Source organism: Athalia rosae, chromosome 1 (genome assembly GCF_917208135.1).
Source record: "Athalia rosae chromosome 1, iyAthRosa1.1, whole genome shotgun sequence".
Classification (NCBI taxonomy): domain Eukaryota; kingdom Metazoa; phylum Arthropoda; class Insecta; order Hymenoptera; family Athaliidae; genus Athalia; species Athalia rosae.
In genome coordinates this window covers 2945656-2967857 of record NC_064026.1, presented here as the reverse complement: position 1 = coordinate 2967857, position 22202 = coordinate 2945656, and the positions used below count along the sequence as shown (strand labels likewise).

The following is a 22202-nucleotide window of genomic DNA, read 5'->3' as shown; positions in this document are numbered from 1 at the left end:
TATATCGGTAAAACATCGGAAATAAATATTCTGTAACAGTAATTCACCGTACGTTATTTACTGTAAATAAACGGACGGTCAGACAAGGATGGGAAGGCGGTTCGCATTCGTTGTGTGAGAGAAAAAAAAAAAAATCCAAAGAAATCTGTACCACGGAGGAAAAAATAGAATACTAAAAAAATAAAGAAAGAACATAAAAGCTGTCGTTAACAATAAGAATTAAAACACGTTACGAGTACTGTGTGTATATCATGTATGATTTATGTATGCAAATTAACAACCGCGAGGGTGACACATTTTTCCTCCACATTTGCGCACACAATCCCATACTTTTGTCTCTCACATTCGACGATGAAAATTATGTAACAAAATTCCCGACAAAATTCACCTATGTGTTGGAATAAAACGATACGAGAAAATGAAGTAAAATAAATGATTGAAAATAGCACGCGAATATCAATATTATATGAAAAACTTCACAAGGCACTTAAATTAATTGGGTGTACCATTTTACCTATTATTTTGAAATATACGATACGATTGTCGGGTATAGAAATCCTCATAACAATGGTCATCGTAAATGGATTGTGAGTTCAATTATTCCTTGAAACACGAGCACCATACTTTTTTATCTGTACGGTACCGGAAATTTTAATAATTTACGAACGAAAATTAAATTTCCAATAATCCTCCGCATGTTAATTTTATGCAATACAAAACCTGTATGCGGTATTCAAAAACCGGTGATTCGATGATTCATTTAGGAAGAGAAAGAAAAAAAACAATTAGAATTAAATCAGTTATCGGTAACTCAATTAGAAAACACGTGCGCGCCCGCGGACACCTATTATGATCACGGTCAAATTGAAACTATGGGGCGAGTCGTGTGCTAGCAGAATCGTACCGTTTGCCGCTGTCATAACACACCGGGCGCGATCGCGGTCCCCGAGATCGGGACAGAAAAAAACGTCCCAAAGTGGGGGTTGTTAATTTAAATAATTATATCACGATAACGATTCCCAACTCGACATCGAACTTTCCGTTGCACAGGTTTCCAGAGCGCGCCGATTTCGATCATTCGAGGAAGAGAAAGAAGAGTAAAAAAATCACTTCGCTCACCTAAATGATTGCACAGTAGTTCGTGAGTTTCAAGGTCGGGATAGTCGAAGGTGTCTCTGCAAAAGAGTACTCTTGTTCCCGGCAAAGCTGTGAATCCTCCGACCGCTGCTGCGACCGGAGAACAGAGCCAGGAAGGTTCGGCTCCTTGAAGACGTCGAAGGAGAGCCCGATACCGACAGTACCTCGGATAGGACAACACGACCACTCTGGTTTGCGTGGGTCCTTCATTTTTTGTACCGCTAAAACTGCTCTCGTATTCTTTTTGCTGTTTCTCGACGTCGGAAAAATCGATTCCGGGATCCGTCAGTACAGTTGGCAACGGGAGGTCCTCTTTGCCGGGACTTTTTTCAGGCGATAATCCCGGCGAAGGTATGGGCGAAACTTCTCGTCCCCAGGACCATTCCAAAGACGGCGATAACCACGTGACTAAATCATTTACGCGAACTACGACCTTTTCCGATATCGTCAACACCTCGTCCTGCAACAAGAAAATTATTACCTTTTTATTGCAACAATTCAGCGCGTTATGGATGGAAGAATAAAAAAATTCATAAATAAAAATAACAAAATATTATATATATATATACAAATAAAAGTGATCCTTTGACCCGCTCGTCATCGTAAACGACACGGTCGGTTCAAAGGCAGAGGAGAAAGTGAAGAAGATGTAAGATCAAGGTATCGAATAATCTGTTTGTAGAATACGAAACTTCGGCATATGTAGATGTATGTATAGTATAGTTGTGCTGTCGTATGTATTTACATTTCTTTACATGGACATCGACCTTTTTTTCATTAAAAGGTCACCTGCTCGAGTTTACATTTCTTATGTCACACCAGGTACATGTACGATTCCATTGCTTTTTTTCATTTCATCTGGACAATGTTCAAATTACAAGATCCAAAATGACGATTTTAATAACTGATTTATTAAAAATTGATATCTGAAAAGAAGAAGGAAAAAAACGAATATCTTCGAAATAAATCACCGACTGAATTCACTTTCATCGCATCGTATGTATATATAAGGTATTCGATGACGTGTCGCGGGTATTGTTCCAGATGATTTATTATGTGTGAATAAATATGCATAATTTATTCGCATCGCTTATGTCCACATCACACGCAATGAAGTTCAACGGAATGTTTGAAGTATGTCGAATCGCGAGACCACACGAATTTCAATTTTTTTTTTTCTTTTTTTTTTTGGCAATTAACCCCCTCCCCCAACTAATTACAAAAATATTCACGTACTGCCATTGCTGATTGTGCGTAAAATTTAATTCCTTTTTTTTTATGATTCCATTAAAAAAATCAGGCGGAATCGAGAAAGAGGAAAGCATAACGAAATGTGGAGAAATGTATAGCAGAAGTAAACGTAGGTATACGTATCCGTTGACAATAAAAATGAACGCCTTTTTCACGAAACCTTCTTCGCCGACCGAAGTTTACGTTATCCGGTCTAAACGGAATATTCACATTTTCCCTTATACCCAGCGTTCATTTTACCCTGGTATGTATACATGGGCACCTATTTACCCGAAGCTGCAATGCCAATATATGTATACATCTAGGCTAATGGCAAAAACTACCGTGAATAAAAGCTCTCGTTGATGATTATTTTTTTTTTATTTTTTTTCTAAATAAAAAATGGAACCAAAAAACAAATAAGAAAAAAACTTGAAGCTAGCGACTTCCGCTATCACGTTCACATCCCATTCGAATCACGTAGCAACGTTATATTTTAATAGTAACATCAGCTTGTCAATATTTTTTAAACAAAAAATTTTTCAATTAGTTTCGGAGGTACATAAGTAGAATATTACCGAATGCTTGTACAGGTGTTACTCGGCGAAGGTAGAAAAAAAGCAGAAAATGAACGAACGAGTAAATGAATTGATTAATTAATAAAGAAAAAAAATAAATAAACAAATAAATGTAACAGAAGTTCAAAGGTACGTGTACAGAAATAACAACCCCTTTCATGAACCGCAAACCTTGGTTATACATTATTAATTTATAGCCGGGAAGAAAAGTTTTGCAAAATTTCTCACCCCCGTTAATACCCGACTCCTGCCCTCCCATCCTTTTTCCCTTGTTCTCTTTTATACTCTTACTACATTTCCCCTTATATTCCTCCTTCCCGTTTCCCATTTCGCACATCCCATTTCGCTGCCCCTCGCCCCTTGCCATTTTCCCTCTTTATTCCGCACCTACACACCACCGACTCCCTTGGTTTGTTTCTCTTCTTTCTCACTCTTCTGTTAGCCTCCCTATTTTCCACGGAAACCACCCCAACCGCCCTCAGCGTACGGAGTCAGGATAAACCAAATCGATAGGAGATCTTTTGGCAAGAGTTATGAATCCTCCCAGAGCTTTCTACCTCCCAACCTCTGGGAGCCCTCAAAGCGAAATAGATTCACGAGATGGGCGGTATTATCATCGTTGTTATTATTGTTAATATTATCATCATTAGTATTATTGCTAGTGTGATTTTTATTTGCTCAGACCCAGACACGTAAGACTCGATCTAAAAATGAATTATTTATCGAGCGATTGATATTTGACACATGATCGGGGGTGAGGGGCGTTAGCCAAGAATTTCGGGAGAAATTCAAGAGAAAAGAAGGAATTATTATTTGTTTTTTCTCTCTTGTTCAAGTTTTTCAGATTTTTATCTTCCGAAATCTCTCCCCTGTTTTCTCATTTATACATATTTTTTTCCATCATTTTTCCCCGGCCGTCACTTATGCTTTTCGGCTCTTTTCAGCTGCGCGATATATACCGTCCCACCTACCCCAACCTCCTCCTCCCACGAGCGTTCTAGCGTTTTCCTTTTAACTTTTCATACACAGGCCTTTCTCCTCCTCCTCTCATTCGTCCGTCTCTCTCTCTCGCTCTCCTTCTTCCACCAACTACCCCTGCCCTCCCCGTTTTTCCTCCTCTTTCTTCCCATTCCTATACCCATACATACATTTCCAGTCTACCCTCCGGCAGTTGCGCCGCGTCGGTGTATGGCCCATGTACACGTACGTCGTGTACATAGCCCCCGACGTATATACGTGTACAATGTACATAGGTACGTTATACGGCTGTATTATTTCAGCTTTTTTAAACATGAATATTACAGCCGGAAGATTTACCGAAGTAAAATATGTTTCGGCTGTTTGCCAAAAAACAAATACCCGCATATATATATATATATGAACAAAAAGAAGAAAACCGAAAAAAAAAACGAAACGAAAGAGTAAATAAATAAATATAAATGAATAACAACAAAAGTTGACTCTTCACTTTATCGTGCCCTCCGAGCGTGTAGATACGTATTTTTTTCGTCTCGCTCGATATGAATTTTCATTTGATATCCTAATTGGCTGACGATCGATTCGGTAATTATATCGTCGACTGATCGACTTCTGTCCGAATTATTGGTTATCATTTGTTCGCCGGTGTAGCCGCGTATACAGGTAGGTACGTACGCCCGTGTGACGTTAATTCATCGAAACACACATTCTTTATCAAATTTTGACAGTCGAACGGGTGTTGAACAGTCGGAGTTAGCAGTCATCGGGTGTTTAAGTGACATTCGACCACCTTTAATGCAGTATCCGTGAATTGATAGGTTATCGATGTATTTAGGGCGTGATGGGTCGCCATGGCGACGCCGGAATACATTTTCAATCTGTTTCCGTCGATGCACCTCGTCGTCCTCCCCACGTACAGGAGTCCCGCCGCCCCTCCTATATGTATGGTACGTAGGTACATATAAAATATGTGTATATTTAATGTCGTGTCATGTGGGCATATCCCGCCTGTATACGGATACTATTTACCGGTTATGTACGCGCGCATATGTGTCATACATTCTACATTACACAATATTCGTAACGTACGAGTTGAATAAAATTCGGTTTTAAATCATCACCTGCAACGCGGTTCAAAAACGCGCGAACTTAATCCCATGCGCCATGCCACATATAGCTTTTCCATGCTGCTGCTGTTGCGAACGCGCAAACCAAAACGAGAATTTAATATCGCACGTGAAATTGGTTTTTATAGCGCAGGTAGAAAAATTTGAAATGAAAAATAAAAATATCATCCCGAAATCAAAAATACCAAAAATCAAGATCGATTGAAATCAATAATTCACCTCGTCGTCGCTTGGTATTCTTTTTCTTTTTTAATTATTATTCGCTGTGCTCAAAATTCACGTTTCACCCAAAGATATATACATACATATAGGTAATACGTGTACGTGTGTATACAGGTATATTTATATGTCAAGGGATGTCGGGACTGCTGCGCCCTTTCGACCCGAAACGGTAGCTGGTAGGTATAATACATATATAAATACATAATTACGAACCTACCCCCTCTCCACCCCTTTACCCCCCTTTACATACCTTTGTACACATACCAGAGTTTCTCACGCATACATAAGTAATTTTCAATTTGTAACGTCACAGTTTGTCATCGCAGTTATATGTATAGAAAACATGCAACGGTATACCTACTGTGTCCGCTCGCCATTTTTACGCCTCGTATAAATTTGTGTAGAAATTTTTCTTTTCTTTTTCTTTTTCATTATTTTCTTTCTTTTTTTTTTTAAACCGAATTGTTTCATTATTATAACGGTGTATGAACGACGTTACATTAGTTCCATCTCAGCCATTGATCAGAAATGAAAAAAGTTGCTATCGAGTAATTAGGTTAATCAAAAAATGTTGAGAGTTGTAATTAAATAATTAAAAACAGCTGCACGATTCAATCATGGTGTACATATATTAATTAAACAGAAATACATAGATGTACCACGTGTACGTGTACGTACATCTGTAGGTACATATGATTAAATTTTCAATTAATTTTCACTTACGCGTATTATGTACTCGTAGGTATATGTGTACAGAAAAAAAGAAGAATAGAAATTCCAAGTTTTACAACGCACATGTAGGTACACCGCAAATAATGAAAATATGAGATACACGGGTATGATAAATCGATATCATACTGCACGTGGGAGAAAAAGAAAAGGAACAAATTAAAGTGAAAGAAGAGTAAAAAAAAAATAAATAAAGTAGAGAAGATATAGGTATGCGTTTACGTAATAACATTCTGATTCATAATATATAAATAACAAGAAGAACTATGATAACCATATATTAACTATATGTACATGTATACGCACGCTGTAGAACATAACGTAAACTCACAATCAGACCATCTACATATGCATGTATGTATACGTGTACATATGTAGATCTATACCGGGGTTACTTTCAGGTGGGGATATATAGGTATAGGTGTATGTGTATATAACAAACAGAGGGTGTAGGCACAGTGTATATACATATGTACGTAATAGAAACGATCGTCCTTCGTGTGAGTTAATATACATAACGTTATATATTTCGACTCAAATACACAACACAAACATACTTGCAACTCTCGTGTGCAGTGGTTCTCACTGAACCACATCTACGCTTTTCGTATCAGAGCGATGAGTTTGTTCTTTGTTTCATTTTCATATTTTCTTTCTTCTTTTTTCATTATTTTTATCATCAATTGCTTTTTTTAATTCATAGAGTTTTCCGTTAGTTTGAAGAATTCTTGCAATTAAGAGACAAAAAAAAAAAAAAACGAGATTATAACATTTCCTTTTGAAAGATCGTGGAAATGTGATTTTTAGTGCATACCTTTTTTACCGACGATCCTAAAATTATCTGTAGATCTGATAAAAATCGCTACCGCGGGAGTTTCAAAAAACAAGGGAATAGAATAATGAAATCGCGAAAATGAGGAAGCGTGAACCAACGAGGGATTTTTGAGATATCGTTCGACGGCGCAGGTGATCCTAGAAGTTGAGATCCCGTACAGCGTCGGTTATAAATCATTGTTAGATTAAACCCCAGAGTATCCACCACTATATGGGATGAAAGTGGAGCAAGGGACACAAGTCTTAGAGGAAATGTACCCAATAAACTCACCGCGCGATGCAATTTCAAAAACAATAAAAAAGAAAAGCCCAAACAAACGAAAAAAGTTGTAATAACCACCCGGTGTTTCTTATACGCTCTCTCTCTCTCTCTTTCTCTCTCTCTCTCTCTCTCTCTCTCTCTCTCTCTCTCTCTCTTGATTTCTTTTATGTTTCAAGAAATTTGAAAAAAAATGCGATAAAACAAGAAAAAAAACAATCAACAAAACGAATCGAAGGGGTATTAAAATGTGGTTGCAGTATCCGCGGAAGAACTCGAGAAATATATAGAACTCGTTCAACTGCCGCTGGTGAACGACCGTCTATATATAATGTTTAAATATATATATATGCGTACGTATAAATATATATATAAAGTATACATATGTATATGCGTGTATGCGTATGCATGTATAATGTATACCTCCTCATGCGGTGCCAGGCAGGCAGGCAGGAGGCAGGTTGTGTTGGATTACAGTGATCGATAACAAGCGCGAGAGCTGATAGGATATGTCGAACGAAAGTATATCATAGCGCGTAAAACCATCGAGAGAAATCATTGATAAAAAAACAAAAAAAAAATTGAGTACAAAAGAGATTCCCAAAAAAAAAAAAAAGCCACGCGCGACAAAAGCGAATATTACTTTGCGCGTCGTTGATTTTTTTGTTTCGAGCATTTTTATCAATTTTATCAAAATTGATTAAATTTTTTCTTCCTTTTTTCTTTTTACCTTTTCCATTTTCAACGTGTGTACGAAAGTAGATCGTTGCGATCGTGTAAGGAACCGATCGAGTTGAATTCGAATGATTTTTTTATTACTCGTGCGATGCACACAGACAACGATATACACGAGTCTAATATTAATTTGCATATTATCTAATATTTAGCAATGACAAATAACGAGAAAAGTATAAGCGTTGCTGCCGGTGCTCTGTTGCCACCGCTGCAATAAACCAATTAGTAAGGTTTCCAATTAACGTTAATATACCGTTGATACCAATTAGCAGGTTATATAATTAGCTCGGGCGTAAAGGTGTCACCGTTTCATGGACATGCGAGAAACTCACAGACACGTACACCAACAAATATCATTATCTAGACCTTTCTTCCCCCTACCTTCTCGTTCACCCCGACCCCCCCCCCCCCAAACCCTCCCACATCCCTCATTTCCTTTTCTCGCTCTATTCATCTCGACGTTATAAAAATATATATATTAAACGAATTAGAGAGTGGCCTCAAATTTCATACGGATAAAAAACCAAAGACCTACAAAAATCAAAACGAAAATTTGAAAAAGGATGGTGTATCGAGGTTGCATAAAAAATTAAAGGTCAATTAAATATCGAAAAGAGTTGAAAAAAAAAATCCGACGACACACTGATCATTTTCCCTACCGATCACAATGATCGGTATGCGTGTATGCAACATATTCGTATGTACTTTTGACGTTGAGTGTCCCTCCGCAGTAGGTACCTACACGGTGCACATAACGCGTTGAAGTTGAACAAGCATTTTTCCATTCATCTATCGTCGAAGGCATTTCTGGCTCGTGTCAAGGAGAAGAAAGGCGAAAAGAATGGAGAGGAAATAAGGGTGGGGGAGAGGAGGGGGAGGGGGAGAAGGGAGGGGGTGAAAAAAACAGATTGAAAAGAAATGTGTGTGTAAAAAATGTAAAAACCATTCAAACGAAAGAGAACAAAAAAAAAAAGAGAGAGAGAGAGAAAAAAACTCGCGCAGCGCATCACGTGTCTCTGTGTACGACACGTATGAACATGTGTAATGCCTATACATATATACATATATACAGATATACCTATATATATTTTATCTACGCGTACGCACATAGATACAGGGTATAACGTGATAGCGAGTTGCAACTGACTCGACTAAAAAGATGTACCCAGCTGCACGACGTGCGTCGTGTGGATGTGGATGTGGATGTGGACCGGTCGCGATGTGCCGCATGGCGTTGGTATGGAAAAAGAATTTTTCAGTTTTCTCATCTCCGGCGCGACTGGCTGGCTGCTGGCTTGCTGGTCCTGCATGCAACGCACGACGACGATACGCTACCTATTTTCTTTGTTTTAGCCCTTTTGTTTATGTACCGAATATATATATATATTTATATATATACTGCTATGTATTATATGTGTATATATACACAACTGGCTCCTCTTTGTTCACCTTTTCTTCCCTTAATTGCAGATTACACGACTACATCTCCAGAGTATACTACATCCTCTACAGTACACGGTGCGCTGTATGAATGCAATTTCAAAAGATTATATGTCCCGCGATTAATCTGAATCAAGATTTTTCTTTTCTTTCCTTCTTGTTTTTTTTTTTTTCTTTTTTTTTTCTCTCTCTCAAATTTATTCATTCATTATTCACTCTTATCGTCACGCTCAATTTACCTTCTTACCGTATCAAAATCCAAAGCTCACGCGTCTCCTCGGAAATAAATAATTTCAAATATAGATCACATTGCCGTATAAAATATCCGCTCTATAAGAAATCCAACTACCTATACATCGACTCACTCGGAATTCCTTTCGCGTATCGACGGGTTTTCAAATTTTTCATTAGCCGTTACAGTTTCTCGTTTTATTTCTAATTTTTTTTTCTTTTTTTGTTTTCATCTCAAACGCATCTTTGTTCCACCTTCGTCACGAGGCATTCTCTCCTTTTCTTCGTACGTCACCAGGTAGGTCGGTATGTATGATACAAATATAATTAACGCGATCGTTGCAGCTGCTGCATAACTCGCTGCGGTACATATACGATAATAAATTATACGTATTACATGGACGGTGGTTTTTTATTTACTTAATTATTTTCTTCATTTTTTACACGCGCGAACATACATCGACGTCCGGACGACCAATTTTCACTTTTTCTTTGTTTTTTTGTCTCGCCTCATTTTTCCTTCTCCCTATTTTTTTTTTTATTTTTTTTTTCTTTTTGCAAACACCAAAAAATTATACGCCAACTCGACGGGTAGAATAAACGCGAGAAGTGCATTTTCCCAGTTTCATTTCAAGCTTCTTCCATTACACGTACATATACGGATGCGCCGGTAACTCCGCGTGTACGTGTGTTCGGTTGTGCAGGTGTGCGTTTAATTTATACACACATATATGTATATATATATAACCGAGCGTATATACGGGTAGGTATGTACAGCTATTCGATTCGCCATGAGCAAAATATACACGAGTATACCCTACCCTGCAGTGCGGTTAAACTCCTGCCTAAACTATTCAACTATATTACATCCACATGGCTATGTATCTACGTATGTATAATACCCGTATGTGTTATATAAACCCACAAATATATTAACTAATGTATAACTATACAGACATAACGGAACTTCGTACTGCAGATACAACGTAGAAATTGCTTTGTTACATTAACTAAATTTAATCTACGATATGGCGTATACGGAATATATTCGTAAATTTTCAAATTTTCAATTTTCATCTCTCTCTCTCTCTCTCTCTACTCCTCGCTTCCAGCGAAACACGAGAAAATTACCAAACGGATAAGAGAGAGAACAGAATTGGGAAAAAAAAAAGGAAAAAAAATGTTCTCGTCAAATTTTCCGTCGCGTAATAGGTATGCACATATATTACACGCGGTCAGAATCATGCAGGAAAATCCTTGCTCTGACCATTACAGAAATTAATTAAATTTCATGATATAACGAAGTTTGATCGTATGTATACGTGGTTATACGGTATATACGTAGGGTGTACTCGCGTGTCGTGTATACATCATTATTATGATAATAATGATCATTATTATTATTTCATTTTCTCAAAGTTTAAAAGGTATTGCTGCAATATCTCGGGGTATAATATTGTACATGTTGTACATATATGTATATATATATGTATATACGTGCCATGTACGTACATACATGCGTTCAAACTTTCCTCCGTGGTTAATGAAATAACGAGAATTCGCATGCGCGTATGCGAATACATCTGTAAATACGTATTACCACGTACATGTACAATATTCACGTGTTAACGTAGATCGCGGTGTACGTACAGTCGTCCGATAGAGTAGAGATCGAAAAAATTGAGGGGTGTGGGTGGTACGAAGGGAAAAAGGAAGGAAATAAAAAAAAAAAAAAAACGAGAGGAAAAAAAGAAGGGAAAGTATATAAATAAAAATGGAAAAGAAGTTGGAAGAAAAAGACGTGGAAAAAAAAATGTCTGGACGCCCTCTGAAAAAGTAATCGGAGGTAGTAAAGTCTGCTGTATACCTATGTGGAATATACGATATAGTAAGTATATAGCTATATTATATACTCACTGTATATATCGCGGGCAAAGTCGACGAGGGCGTCTTATGTATACATGTCTATATAGGGTAATAATTGGCGATTTTTAGGTGCAAAAAATGTAACTAACAATAAATGAAAATCTATGAATAATGTCGAAAAATTTAAATAAACGATAAATTCGTACGGAGAATTGAAAATATTTTCTAAAACTATCCAGCTGCAGATATACGGATACGTAAAAATAAATAGCGCGTCGATGTACCTATATTTATTCATCTACGTCATTTGTTATAATATTTGCAGAAGAAAAATTTTCAAGTAAAAAGAAAAAGTAAATTGGCGACTAGTTTGACGTTACGATATAAATCACGCAGTCAAACGTCGTGTTTCGCTTCATTTTTCTCAACATTTTTCTAATTTTCTTTTATTATTTTATTTAATTTTATTTAATTTTTTTCTCCATTCCGGTATACGGATTTTTATAACTTTCAATTACGTACAATTGGCACGGTTTTCTAATATCTTTCTCTGCGGTTTTATTTGTGATTTATTTTATTTTTTCTATTTTTTTTTTTTTCTTTCATTCGTATCTGCAACGGACCTTCAAACTTCCGTGCTATCGCAATGGCGTATGTGTGCGTAACGCGTAAAAGTTCAACGGAATATCCTTCGTGAAAATTTTTCAAAACTTGGGGCAAAAAAAAAAAAAAAATCGTCGCACGATAATATTAGGGAGGAGAGGAAAAAATGAAAGATTACAGGTGGGTGGAATATTCGAGTGAATTTCCGAATCCCTTCTCACTACGTGGGGAATTTTCGAAAGAGGAAGGATATTCGTGGGTATAAAATCCGGATGTACTTACGCCGTTGGTTCTCTAGATATATATATATATATATATATATTGACTTTCGATTTACAATAAGAAAAAGGGCAGCCTGCAGAGTGCGGAGAAGAGGAAGGTAAAAAAAAAAAGAGGAAGAAAATAAAATAAAATAGAAGGAAAGAAAGGGGGAAAAAAAGAGGAAATAAAAGAAGTTCACCGGGACTTTTCGCTATTCAAACATGCTTTACGCGTATAAAGATACATCTACTGTAAATGGGCCTTTATAAAACGGCTAAAATTCTTTTTATAAACTGCTGCAAAGCCGTATCTGTATGTAATGTATATCAAAGATATACATACTCGCGCGGATGTATATGTACATGTACATTTGTATTGTATATATATATATACATATTTATATATACCTATACTCGCGGGCACTATCGGTTTCTGAGTGCGTTACGAAACCGGCGCGCGCGCGCGCTCGCGCGTTGATGTATTCGTTGCGTTTACGAAGGACGTTTAATGGCCCCAAATGTTAATTTTCCCTGTTTGTTTATTCAATGGAATTAATTCATCACCAAAGCATCTCTATGTACTCGCTACAATATAACCCTACCGCACATTATCGCAGACGAAAAAGCTGCACGAACGACCGAAAAAAAATATTAGAAAGAAAAAAAAGAAAAAAGGAAGGAAAAATTTGCATCGTCTCCGTACACCACATTTTCCATAAATGTATGCGTACATCAGAGAACCGAGACAAAAAAAAAAAAAAAAAACAAAAGAAAGAAAAAAATAGAAAAGAAAATAATTATTCAAAATTGAATACAACGTCGCGAAAGGGGGGCAAGTGACAAAATATTTAAAACAATAATAAAAATATCAAGTCCTCAAAAAAATAATATGAATACGTAATTTTGGATGGCGCCTACATACATAAATTACTCCATTTTTCCCCGTTTCATTTGAATACAACGCATATGAAAATTGTTCCTTTATCATTTGATTTTATTCTATTTTTTGATTCCTCGTCCGCAGGATCATGTTTAAAATAACGTTTTTGGAATAAAATATCATCCGAAGTACGTACAATAAGCGGATATGTGTAGTTGAACCTAGTTGTTAAAAAAAGTAAAAAAAAAAAAAAACAAGAGTACGTGCATTTACATACGTGTGAATACGTGTAACAGAGGCGGGTGGGATTCGTTCGCGTATACCCGTTATACACACGTCCATGTACTCGCGATTTTTTAAGCATATTATATTCGTACGTACAAGCACAAATACGTAATACACATAACGTTGCACATGCACGTACGTACATGAACATATATACATATATGGGTGAATGCGTTTCGTGCGGCGTTGCACATAGAGCAGGTGTTTATAATTGATCAGTTAAATTCACGCTACGTGAAAATCCTGGAGCAACGAAAATAAAATGCATCGATGCCGATGCTGCCGCTGCCATCGTTCCGCAGCCATAAGAGAGGGGGGGTAGGTTGGTGTATATGGGATATGCAAGTGCGCCGCGTATACATATAGAGGGATATGGAACGCGTACGTACGCGTGTACGATGCGTTATTTTACTGTACATTATGTACGTACAGTGCGACAGAGAAACGGAGCGGAAAATCAATGACAGGTTATTATACGAACTATGTATACGAATGATGTATTATGGGTGGACAGTTTTTACGTGAAACAAAAAAAACCGATAAAACCATCGTCACGTATGATGATAACGATATTCTCGATGATCAAATTTTCAAAGGTGATTATTATAACGTACTCGTTTAATACACCACGAGTTTCATATCGTACACGCGATGTTAAAATAACGCAATTTCGGGGGGATATTAAAATACGATTTCAAAATATCGGGAACACGTTACAAAAATTTATAACTACGGTAGCGTACTCGAAGCGGTGCATTATATAAATTATTCCTTCTTTTCTTCAGTTTTTTTTTTTTGTTTTCAATTTAGACGCGTCGACCGTCTACATCCATTGCACTCTCAGGAGCACAGCGGCAACAGCAACCGAAATAATGATCATGGTAAGATGGCGATTATTACCAGCAAACCCTCTCATATACACGTGCGCGTGTGTATTCACTACATATATTACACACATATCGATGTAAATAGTTATGTACACGTATGTATACATATGAACTTCAAAACTTAGGCTATAGATAAGTCTCGGGCACACATTACATGAACTCTGTGTATATGTACACATACATATTTGGATGTGTCCATGTATCCCGGCTCTACGTACATTACACGTACATAGGTACGATGAATATACATGCAGAGAAAATGGATGGATGGCGAAGGGAGGGAGGGAGGAGAGAGAAAGGAGATGGGGAGGGTCGACCCTCGGTGGAGAAGAGCAGCAGCAGCAGCAGCAGCAGCTAGCTATTCCTGCAGCGTGACTTGAGACGATGACGGTGACGCTCAAACGAAATTGAAAAAAAAAGAACAGAAATACGAACACCGGAGAGAGAGCTTCTATTTTTTCTCTCGTCATTTTTATCGACAATTCCGAGATTCATTTTTTTGATAATTCTACGATTGTCAAATCTCTGTACGGTTCGATGGAGAGAATAACGTGCTGCACCTTAACAAATCGTCGTACGAACGAATGAGCGACACTGCAGGGAATTCTACGGCGTTATAAAATTTTTTACAGATAATTAGACACGTAACATATATGTATGATACATCTATATACGCAACGTGCACACACATGCACGGACCCTTACATGCATGTATATTAATACTGTACTGTAATATATCAAGTCGGATGGAAATGACAAGTTGAAAAAAAAGACTAAAAAAGAGATTTCACAAAGAAAAAAGATAAAAAAAAAAAAAAATTGCGGAGAATAAACGTGTAATATTATACGTAGTAGAGGTTTATGCGATAACGAATCTTATTACATTTTTTTTAATCTTCTATTGTTATCATTGTAATTATTGAATTATTGTCACCGTTGTTAATACCTATGACTCGTTCTTCTATTCGTTACTATTCATACAGAAAATGTTGGAGAGAAAAAGAATACGACGCCGAGTATATAATATGTATACATAATGTATATTGTATACGTATGTAATGCAGCTGAATGCACATACACACGGTATATAATACATAAACGTTTACTGGCCACTTCACGCTCTGCGTGCTTGGAAATGCGTTTCCACCCGCTTGTACGTATACACGTATATTATATATACACATGCATATACAAATGTATACATATATATATATGTATGTGGCTATATAATATAGATATATACGTGTTTAGTGCAGGGCAATTTCTCTCGCTGTGTATAACGTAGTTTGTGGATATAGTATTACTGTAAAGTTTAGAGACTGGCTTCGGCTGCGGTAAATACATATGTAAAGGTAATATATTATATACATATACGTATATACGTGTACACGTAGTAGATACATACGCGCCTAAATTCTAAGTTTCAAATTAGACGAGGAGTCCTGCGCGTATAGGAATATAGTAGAATATCTTCGCCTGACCTTAATTCGCTTTAAATTTATTCAATTACAAACTCAACGTGTTTTCTTGTCGTCCGACTTTGAGGGTGTTTATTTTCTTATTCAATTTATCAAACCCTGCGTTGAAAAGCAAAAAAAGAAATAAATAAAATAAAATAAAAATAAATCCCAAAACAAAGAACAAATAAGAAGAGGGAATAAAATAACCGACAACGTATATATCTTTGACCGAAAATCATTTTTCCATATACATTTGAGTAGGATATACGGAATTATCAGGTTAGATTCTTTCATCCCTTTGAAATTCCCCATATGATACCTAAGATATAATAAAAGCAAAGAAATAAAAAAGACAAAAAACTTTCATCCCCTTTTTATGTTTTCCTCTTTTTTTCTCCCTTTCTTTCTTTATATTCGTCCCTTATATATATATATATATCCAACCCCCCACCGAACAACGACCTCCCCCGACCAATTCCCTCTCTTAACGTTTCCTTTTTTTCTTTTTATCCCTGTTTCCTTTTCTTCTGTCTCTCTTTCTTTTTTATTTTCTCTCATTTTTTTCCTTCCTTTTTCTTTTACTTACTATTTCTTAGCGGGTCGTCGTCCTAGTAGATGTCGTATTAAGTCGCTGTTAGAACCGCGATATAATATAAAATACGTAATATGTGAACGAAATTTACGTAACGCGTGTATATACACGTACATATATATGTATATATATATACAACAGCAATAATAACGGTGATGATAAAAATAATAAATTCCTATGTACGCCGGTAAGGAGCTTTTGTGTAACAGTGTGTATACCGAATCGTCTTCTTCTTAATGCAAGTGTCCGTGTCAACGAGAAATATAAGGAGGACCTCGTAAGTCTAGCATAGCTGTGTATAGAGGCATCTCTCTAATTAGCATTCACTCCCCTCTCGCCAGCCCCCGCTCCGCCGATGCGAACGATCCCTCCTTTACCGCCCTCCTTTCCCTTCACCCGTTCTAATGTTAGTTTGACGTAATTACACCATTCAAAGTACACACGCCCACGCACAATATTACGTTCGCCGTGCTGTGAGCTGCTGCATTTGCGCGTCCGCTTATTGCATCGCACACATTTGAATTACAACGATTATCATGATGATAATAATAACAATGATGATAATGATAATAATAACCACAACGATCATGATCATGATATCGAAATTACGATACACGTAGGTATGTTACTGACGGAAGATATGATATTAATGAAATAAAACCGAAAAAGGCAAAACCTGTGATATCTTTTGATTTTTTTTTGTCGCAGTTATTTTTCATTTTTCATACCTTCCTTTTGAATCGTATTTCTATGCTGGGCTCGGGATAGTAGAAAAGAAAAATTCGCTCGATATTTTAGAAAATAAAATGAAATGAAACGAGACGAAATAAAATGAGAGGAATACAATCGGACACGTGAAAAAATTCTCTGAATAGAAGAAAAGGGAAAATTAAAATTAGGACTGAAGAAAAAAATGAATTCCTTTTTTCTCGCTCGAATTCTAATTATGAAAAAGCGAAATAAAAGAAAAAAGGAATTGAAGAGAAAAAAAAAAAAAAAAAAAAGAGTTACAGGTATATGTGAAAAACGGGGTAGTTACATTTCACCGCGACGATGTTACATATACGCAATTATATTTTCAAAAGATACAAACGCAGGAGTCATGATTAAAATTTAAATATTTAAAATTCTTTTCGTGAAATATTATATATGCAATTTGTAAAATAACCTACGCGTAGCTAACCTACGCTGAGTTTGGATTAATTTATTAATTTTTTTTTCTCCATTCCTCGTCCCCCGCCCCCTTTTTTTTTTTTCTCGGTACGCAGATGCAGAGTATATGGGCGCGTATACGGACACATACGTTGCATGCACATAATATAGATAATGTACATCGTGTACATAGGTGTATGGTACGATACGTTATTACATTTATATACAAGCAATATTTATTATCTCGGTAGGAGAAGTCGGGGAAGTTATTTTTATCAGTATCCAAGTATTTCATGCAAAGTGGGAGGGAGGCTCGAAAAGCGCTATTCTTTCGTGCTCCACTTTTTTTCTACCTCATTTCTTTCTTTTTTTTTTTTGTTTTTTTCAACATTTTTTCGTATATACCTTATCCCCTCTCATATGCGCTCCTCGCGAAGTCACGTATTTCGAACACATTTACAGCATTAACACACGTACACACATACCGAAGTAACATTGCAAAAAAGAGCCTTATATTATAAAAACGTTAATTTTTTTTTTTCTCTCGTACTTTGTTATTTTTTTTTTTTTTTTTCTTGCTTTTTTCTAGCCTCAAACCGGATGAATGACGTATGCACGTACACACGTTCACGTGATACATTATACATTGCATAAGAGTAAAATAGATCGAGGAAAACAAGAATAATAATGACGATTGAATTTTATAAAATTTGATGAAAAAACAAAAATAACAATGCAATTGAAAAATGTGCTGAAACTTCATGTACGGATACGCATGTGTATGTACCGTATACATTATCTCGAGTTATTGTGGCTAATGAACGAACATTTATTATTGCATCTAATGTGTGTTGTACGTGTGCGCGTACACACTTTCGTACGTTACAAAAAAAAAAAAAAAAATTAATGAAAAACAAACAAAAACTAAAAGACGGTTAGGTACGCGTACAAAACGTAATGTAGAGACAGGAAACAGTTAAGATTTTATTCCCGCTCACTCGCCTACTGCCGCGTACGTCGTCGTGTGTGTGTAAAACTGTGCAAGTAGAAATAATCGTGTATCCCCCCATTGAATACAAACACGTAGATTTATATGTCAGTACGATGACGAACGAGTCGTATGTATTATATTTAAATTATATACGCATATTATATTTATATATGTTACACATTACATGGCGAGTGTGTGGGTAAACGCACGCACACGACGTGGCGAGATATACGTTTGATTACATATAACTCACGCGCAGGGACGCATTCAACATTTAATTTTACCCGGAGATTATTTTCGTACGCCGTACGCGGCGTTTGAATTATTAATCGAATTCAATCGCAATTGATGGAAGATAGATTTTTTTTTCTTTCGAAAAATGTCAGCGCCCCACTATTTGTTTCTTCCTACGTTGATTTCACTGTTTCAATTTTGATTTTGTTTTTTTGAATTTTTGAATTTTTTTGAATTTCAATTTTTACCAAAAGCGTGTGCATAAAAAGTAATCCCAGTTCGAACGAACATTGATACCAGTCTATTATACCAGTTCGTACATATTTTATCGTGACGACGTCCAGTGAAGTTGGTCAGCACATGTCGTCCTTGAAGTTTGCATCACATACGATAGTGCACACGTACGTATACATATAATACGATGCATATATTTATACGTTTGTACGTTGCATTGAAGAGAATCAAATAGGAAAAACAAAAAAACTAAAAAATAGAAACTAGAAAAAGGAGAAGGAGAAGCGTGAATACCGTAAGTGCTTTAATTCGTTCATTAAAAATAATTATTCGTGTTACCCTGCGGAGCAACAGCGGAATATAATCATCATCTGTGACGTGCGATTCAAGGAAGAATTCAATGAATGAAATTTGATAACTTTTCGATCATTTGTTCGTTTTAATAATTTTTTTTTTTTTTTTTTTTTCTCTCTTTTCGTTTTCCTTCTACTGCCGGAGCAAGAGGCAGCAGCGGTAGCCAAGCTCCCGACGATGAACGAGCAAAGCGGCCATTGTGCTTTTTTCTTTTTTTTTTTTTTTTTCTTTTTCTTTCTTTTCTCTTCGGCAGAGAAAGAGAGAGAGATTTTATTTTTCTTCTCTTCTTTAGATTCTTGAAGTTTAGCTGCTTCTACGGGTTTCCTCTTCCCTACACCGGATTGCACCCCGACCAGACGGATCGCGGGGAAGCAATAAACCAACTACTAATGGCCTAACAATACATTTCTCAACGAAAAGAAGAACGATAGAAACAAGTAGATTGAAAAATGAGTAAACGGATTATTATATAAAAAAAACAAAAACATATGCAATAATTGATGAATTTCTGCGCTTAGCGTTATCGTATGTACAAAGCATCGATATCAATCGATTGAAATTTATTATTGTCGGAAACTCGTGTTCCGCGAATCGAAAAATGCGGATTGAATGGACGATCCGTAGCTCTGTAGAGCACCGAAGATATACGCCGAACGAATAGAATATGAAATGATGCGCAAAATATTATATACGTGCACGACGTGTAATTAATGCATAATCCGCATCAATTGAGGTACAAATGCCGATTTCGTAATAACGCAAGGACACGTGCGAAGAGTTTACAAAAATTTTCATGCCCATACACGTGTAATGTACAATTATAATATATCAGCCGCGGCCCTGTGTCAGTTATTAAAACTTTAATCATTTCTATTTCAGCGTACAGTCCGTGACGAAAATTCCCTTCGCTTACGCCTTTGTATAATATCACATTTCCACCATTTTTCCATCCTGAACCAGTAATGGAGGGAAAAAAGTAACGCACGTACGTGCACTATATTTAAATACAAAAATTTTAAACACATATAAGGATAAATACGCTTGCATATAATGTACACGTTCACGTACGTATGTACGTGTAGTACAGTCGGCGACAGCTGCCCAACTGCTCACATGCGCACGTGTCTACGTATAGAGAAATATTCGTATGTGTAACATGTAATGGCTATGTATATTTTACGTTCGTGCGTATCGGTATACCTAAGGCCTGCCTAATGTCTGGTTATAAATATTACAATTCCACTGTATACCGCTTATACCGATCTCGTATAATGCATGTACGGATGCTACACACCATGTACGACATGTATATGTATCATACATAAATATGTGTACATACCGTATACACCGAAGAAGTTTCGCTTCTTCGATAATGTATCGAAGCAGCCATTTTCGCTGTATTTTTCTCTTTTCTTTTAGTTTCTTCTTCTTTTTTTTTCCAATTTTTACTTTTATTCTTTTCTTTGTCTTCTCTTTCTTTCGTATTTATTTATTTTCATTTTTATTTTATTTTTTTCCATCCTTTTTCCCCCCTTTCTGTATTTTTTCTTTTCTTTGCTTTTTCTTTTTCTTTCCTTTTTTTTTTTTTTTCTTATACCTCAATTCTTTCTTTTTTCTTTCTTGTCTTTTCATCTTTTTTATTTTATTTGTCTCCGGAAGGCAACGGTACACGATGCGCGCGAGTATCATGTACTAAACGAAACCTATATATATGTATACATGTATGATCAATTTGTACAGAGACCAAAAAAAATTAATAAAAATTTTTTCATCCCTCTTTTAGTTCTTCATTTTCTGATCAGACTTTCAGGCGTGCGGATGATATCTCAGAGGAAATAAATTCCTAAATCTACTGCGTTATTTGGAAACAGAGAAAAATGAAAAAAAGCGAAAAAAAACTTCGTAGATTTTTCTACTCGATTATTGTAAGATAACAAAAATATAAAGAGAGGAGCTCAGATGCGAAGATGAAATGAATCGAAAAAAACGATGATTTCGGTGTTTCTAAAAATGTCGTTTGGAAGAAAATTGAGAATAAAAAAAAAAAGAACAGAAAACTATCCAGAAAGTGGAAGACGAGTCTCGAGTTAAAGTTTTTCTCGACGAGTCCGGGGGTATTCAATATTCGGTCAAGAAATTCTTTGTACGAAATAAGAAGGAAAAAAGAAGAACGAGGGAAAAGGAAGAATTGAAACAAAAATCAACTCTGAAGAGAAGAGGAGAAAAGGAAGAGCAAAAGGGGAAGGAGGTGGGAGGAGGGGGGGGTAGGAGGAAGGGAGTCGGATGTATATTCTTCTCCTTATCGCCTGACATCGCCTATACTCCCGCAGGTTCCGTGAGCCTCCTATGATGCGTGGGTATAATTACCGCGACCGTCCATCATGACGCTATACAGAGTTCACGGTTTTTACCAAAATTAAACCTAATCCTTTCATCCTCCGATATTAACATCGCGTATTTGAACAGGTACGATGTACATACAAACACCTCCGTCATTTAACGAAAATTCTATACACCCGTTACGAACGTAGATACACTAGGAAAATTTTCTGTTTCCTTATTTTTTTTTTTTCATATTTAATGATCGTTTTTCTTTCGTTCCGAAATTATTTTTGAAGCCGACGTCGGTTGTTGAAGTTTAAAATTTGAATAGATGAGTTTGAAAATTTGTTGAATCGAAGTTGAAGAGCAAAGTGAAGGTAAAGAGAAAAGAGAAAATAAATAAAAATTAGAAATAACAGCTAAAACGAAAGAAATTCAATTTTTATACCATCAAACGCGAAGTTTTTCCACTTTTTCATTTTCCATCCTCGTAATAGAAATTTAATCGACGAGAATAAGAAGAGAGAGAGAAGAAAAAGGGAACGCGTTACGCTCTGCACGATGAGGAGATAACGGAATAGA

At 36.4% G+C, this 22202-nt stretch overlaps 1 protein-coding gene across 1 annotated transcript in view; it reads right to left on the bottom strand.

Annotated features, from left to right (window-relative positions):
• Positions 1-22202, bottom strand: part of LOC105690762 (AT-rich interactive domain-containing protein 5B-like) — a 91876-nt gene that overhangs the window by 6521 nt on the left and 63153 nt on the right. Inside the window, exon 3 of the mRNA XM_048648873.1 lies at positions 1120-1597. Within this exon, the coding sequence (XP_048504830.1) occupies positions 1120-1597 (478 nt within the window). The remainder of the gene's footprint in view (positions 1-1119; positions 1598-22202) is intronic.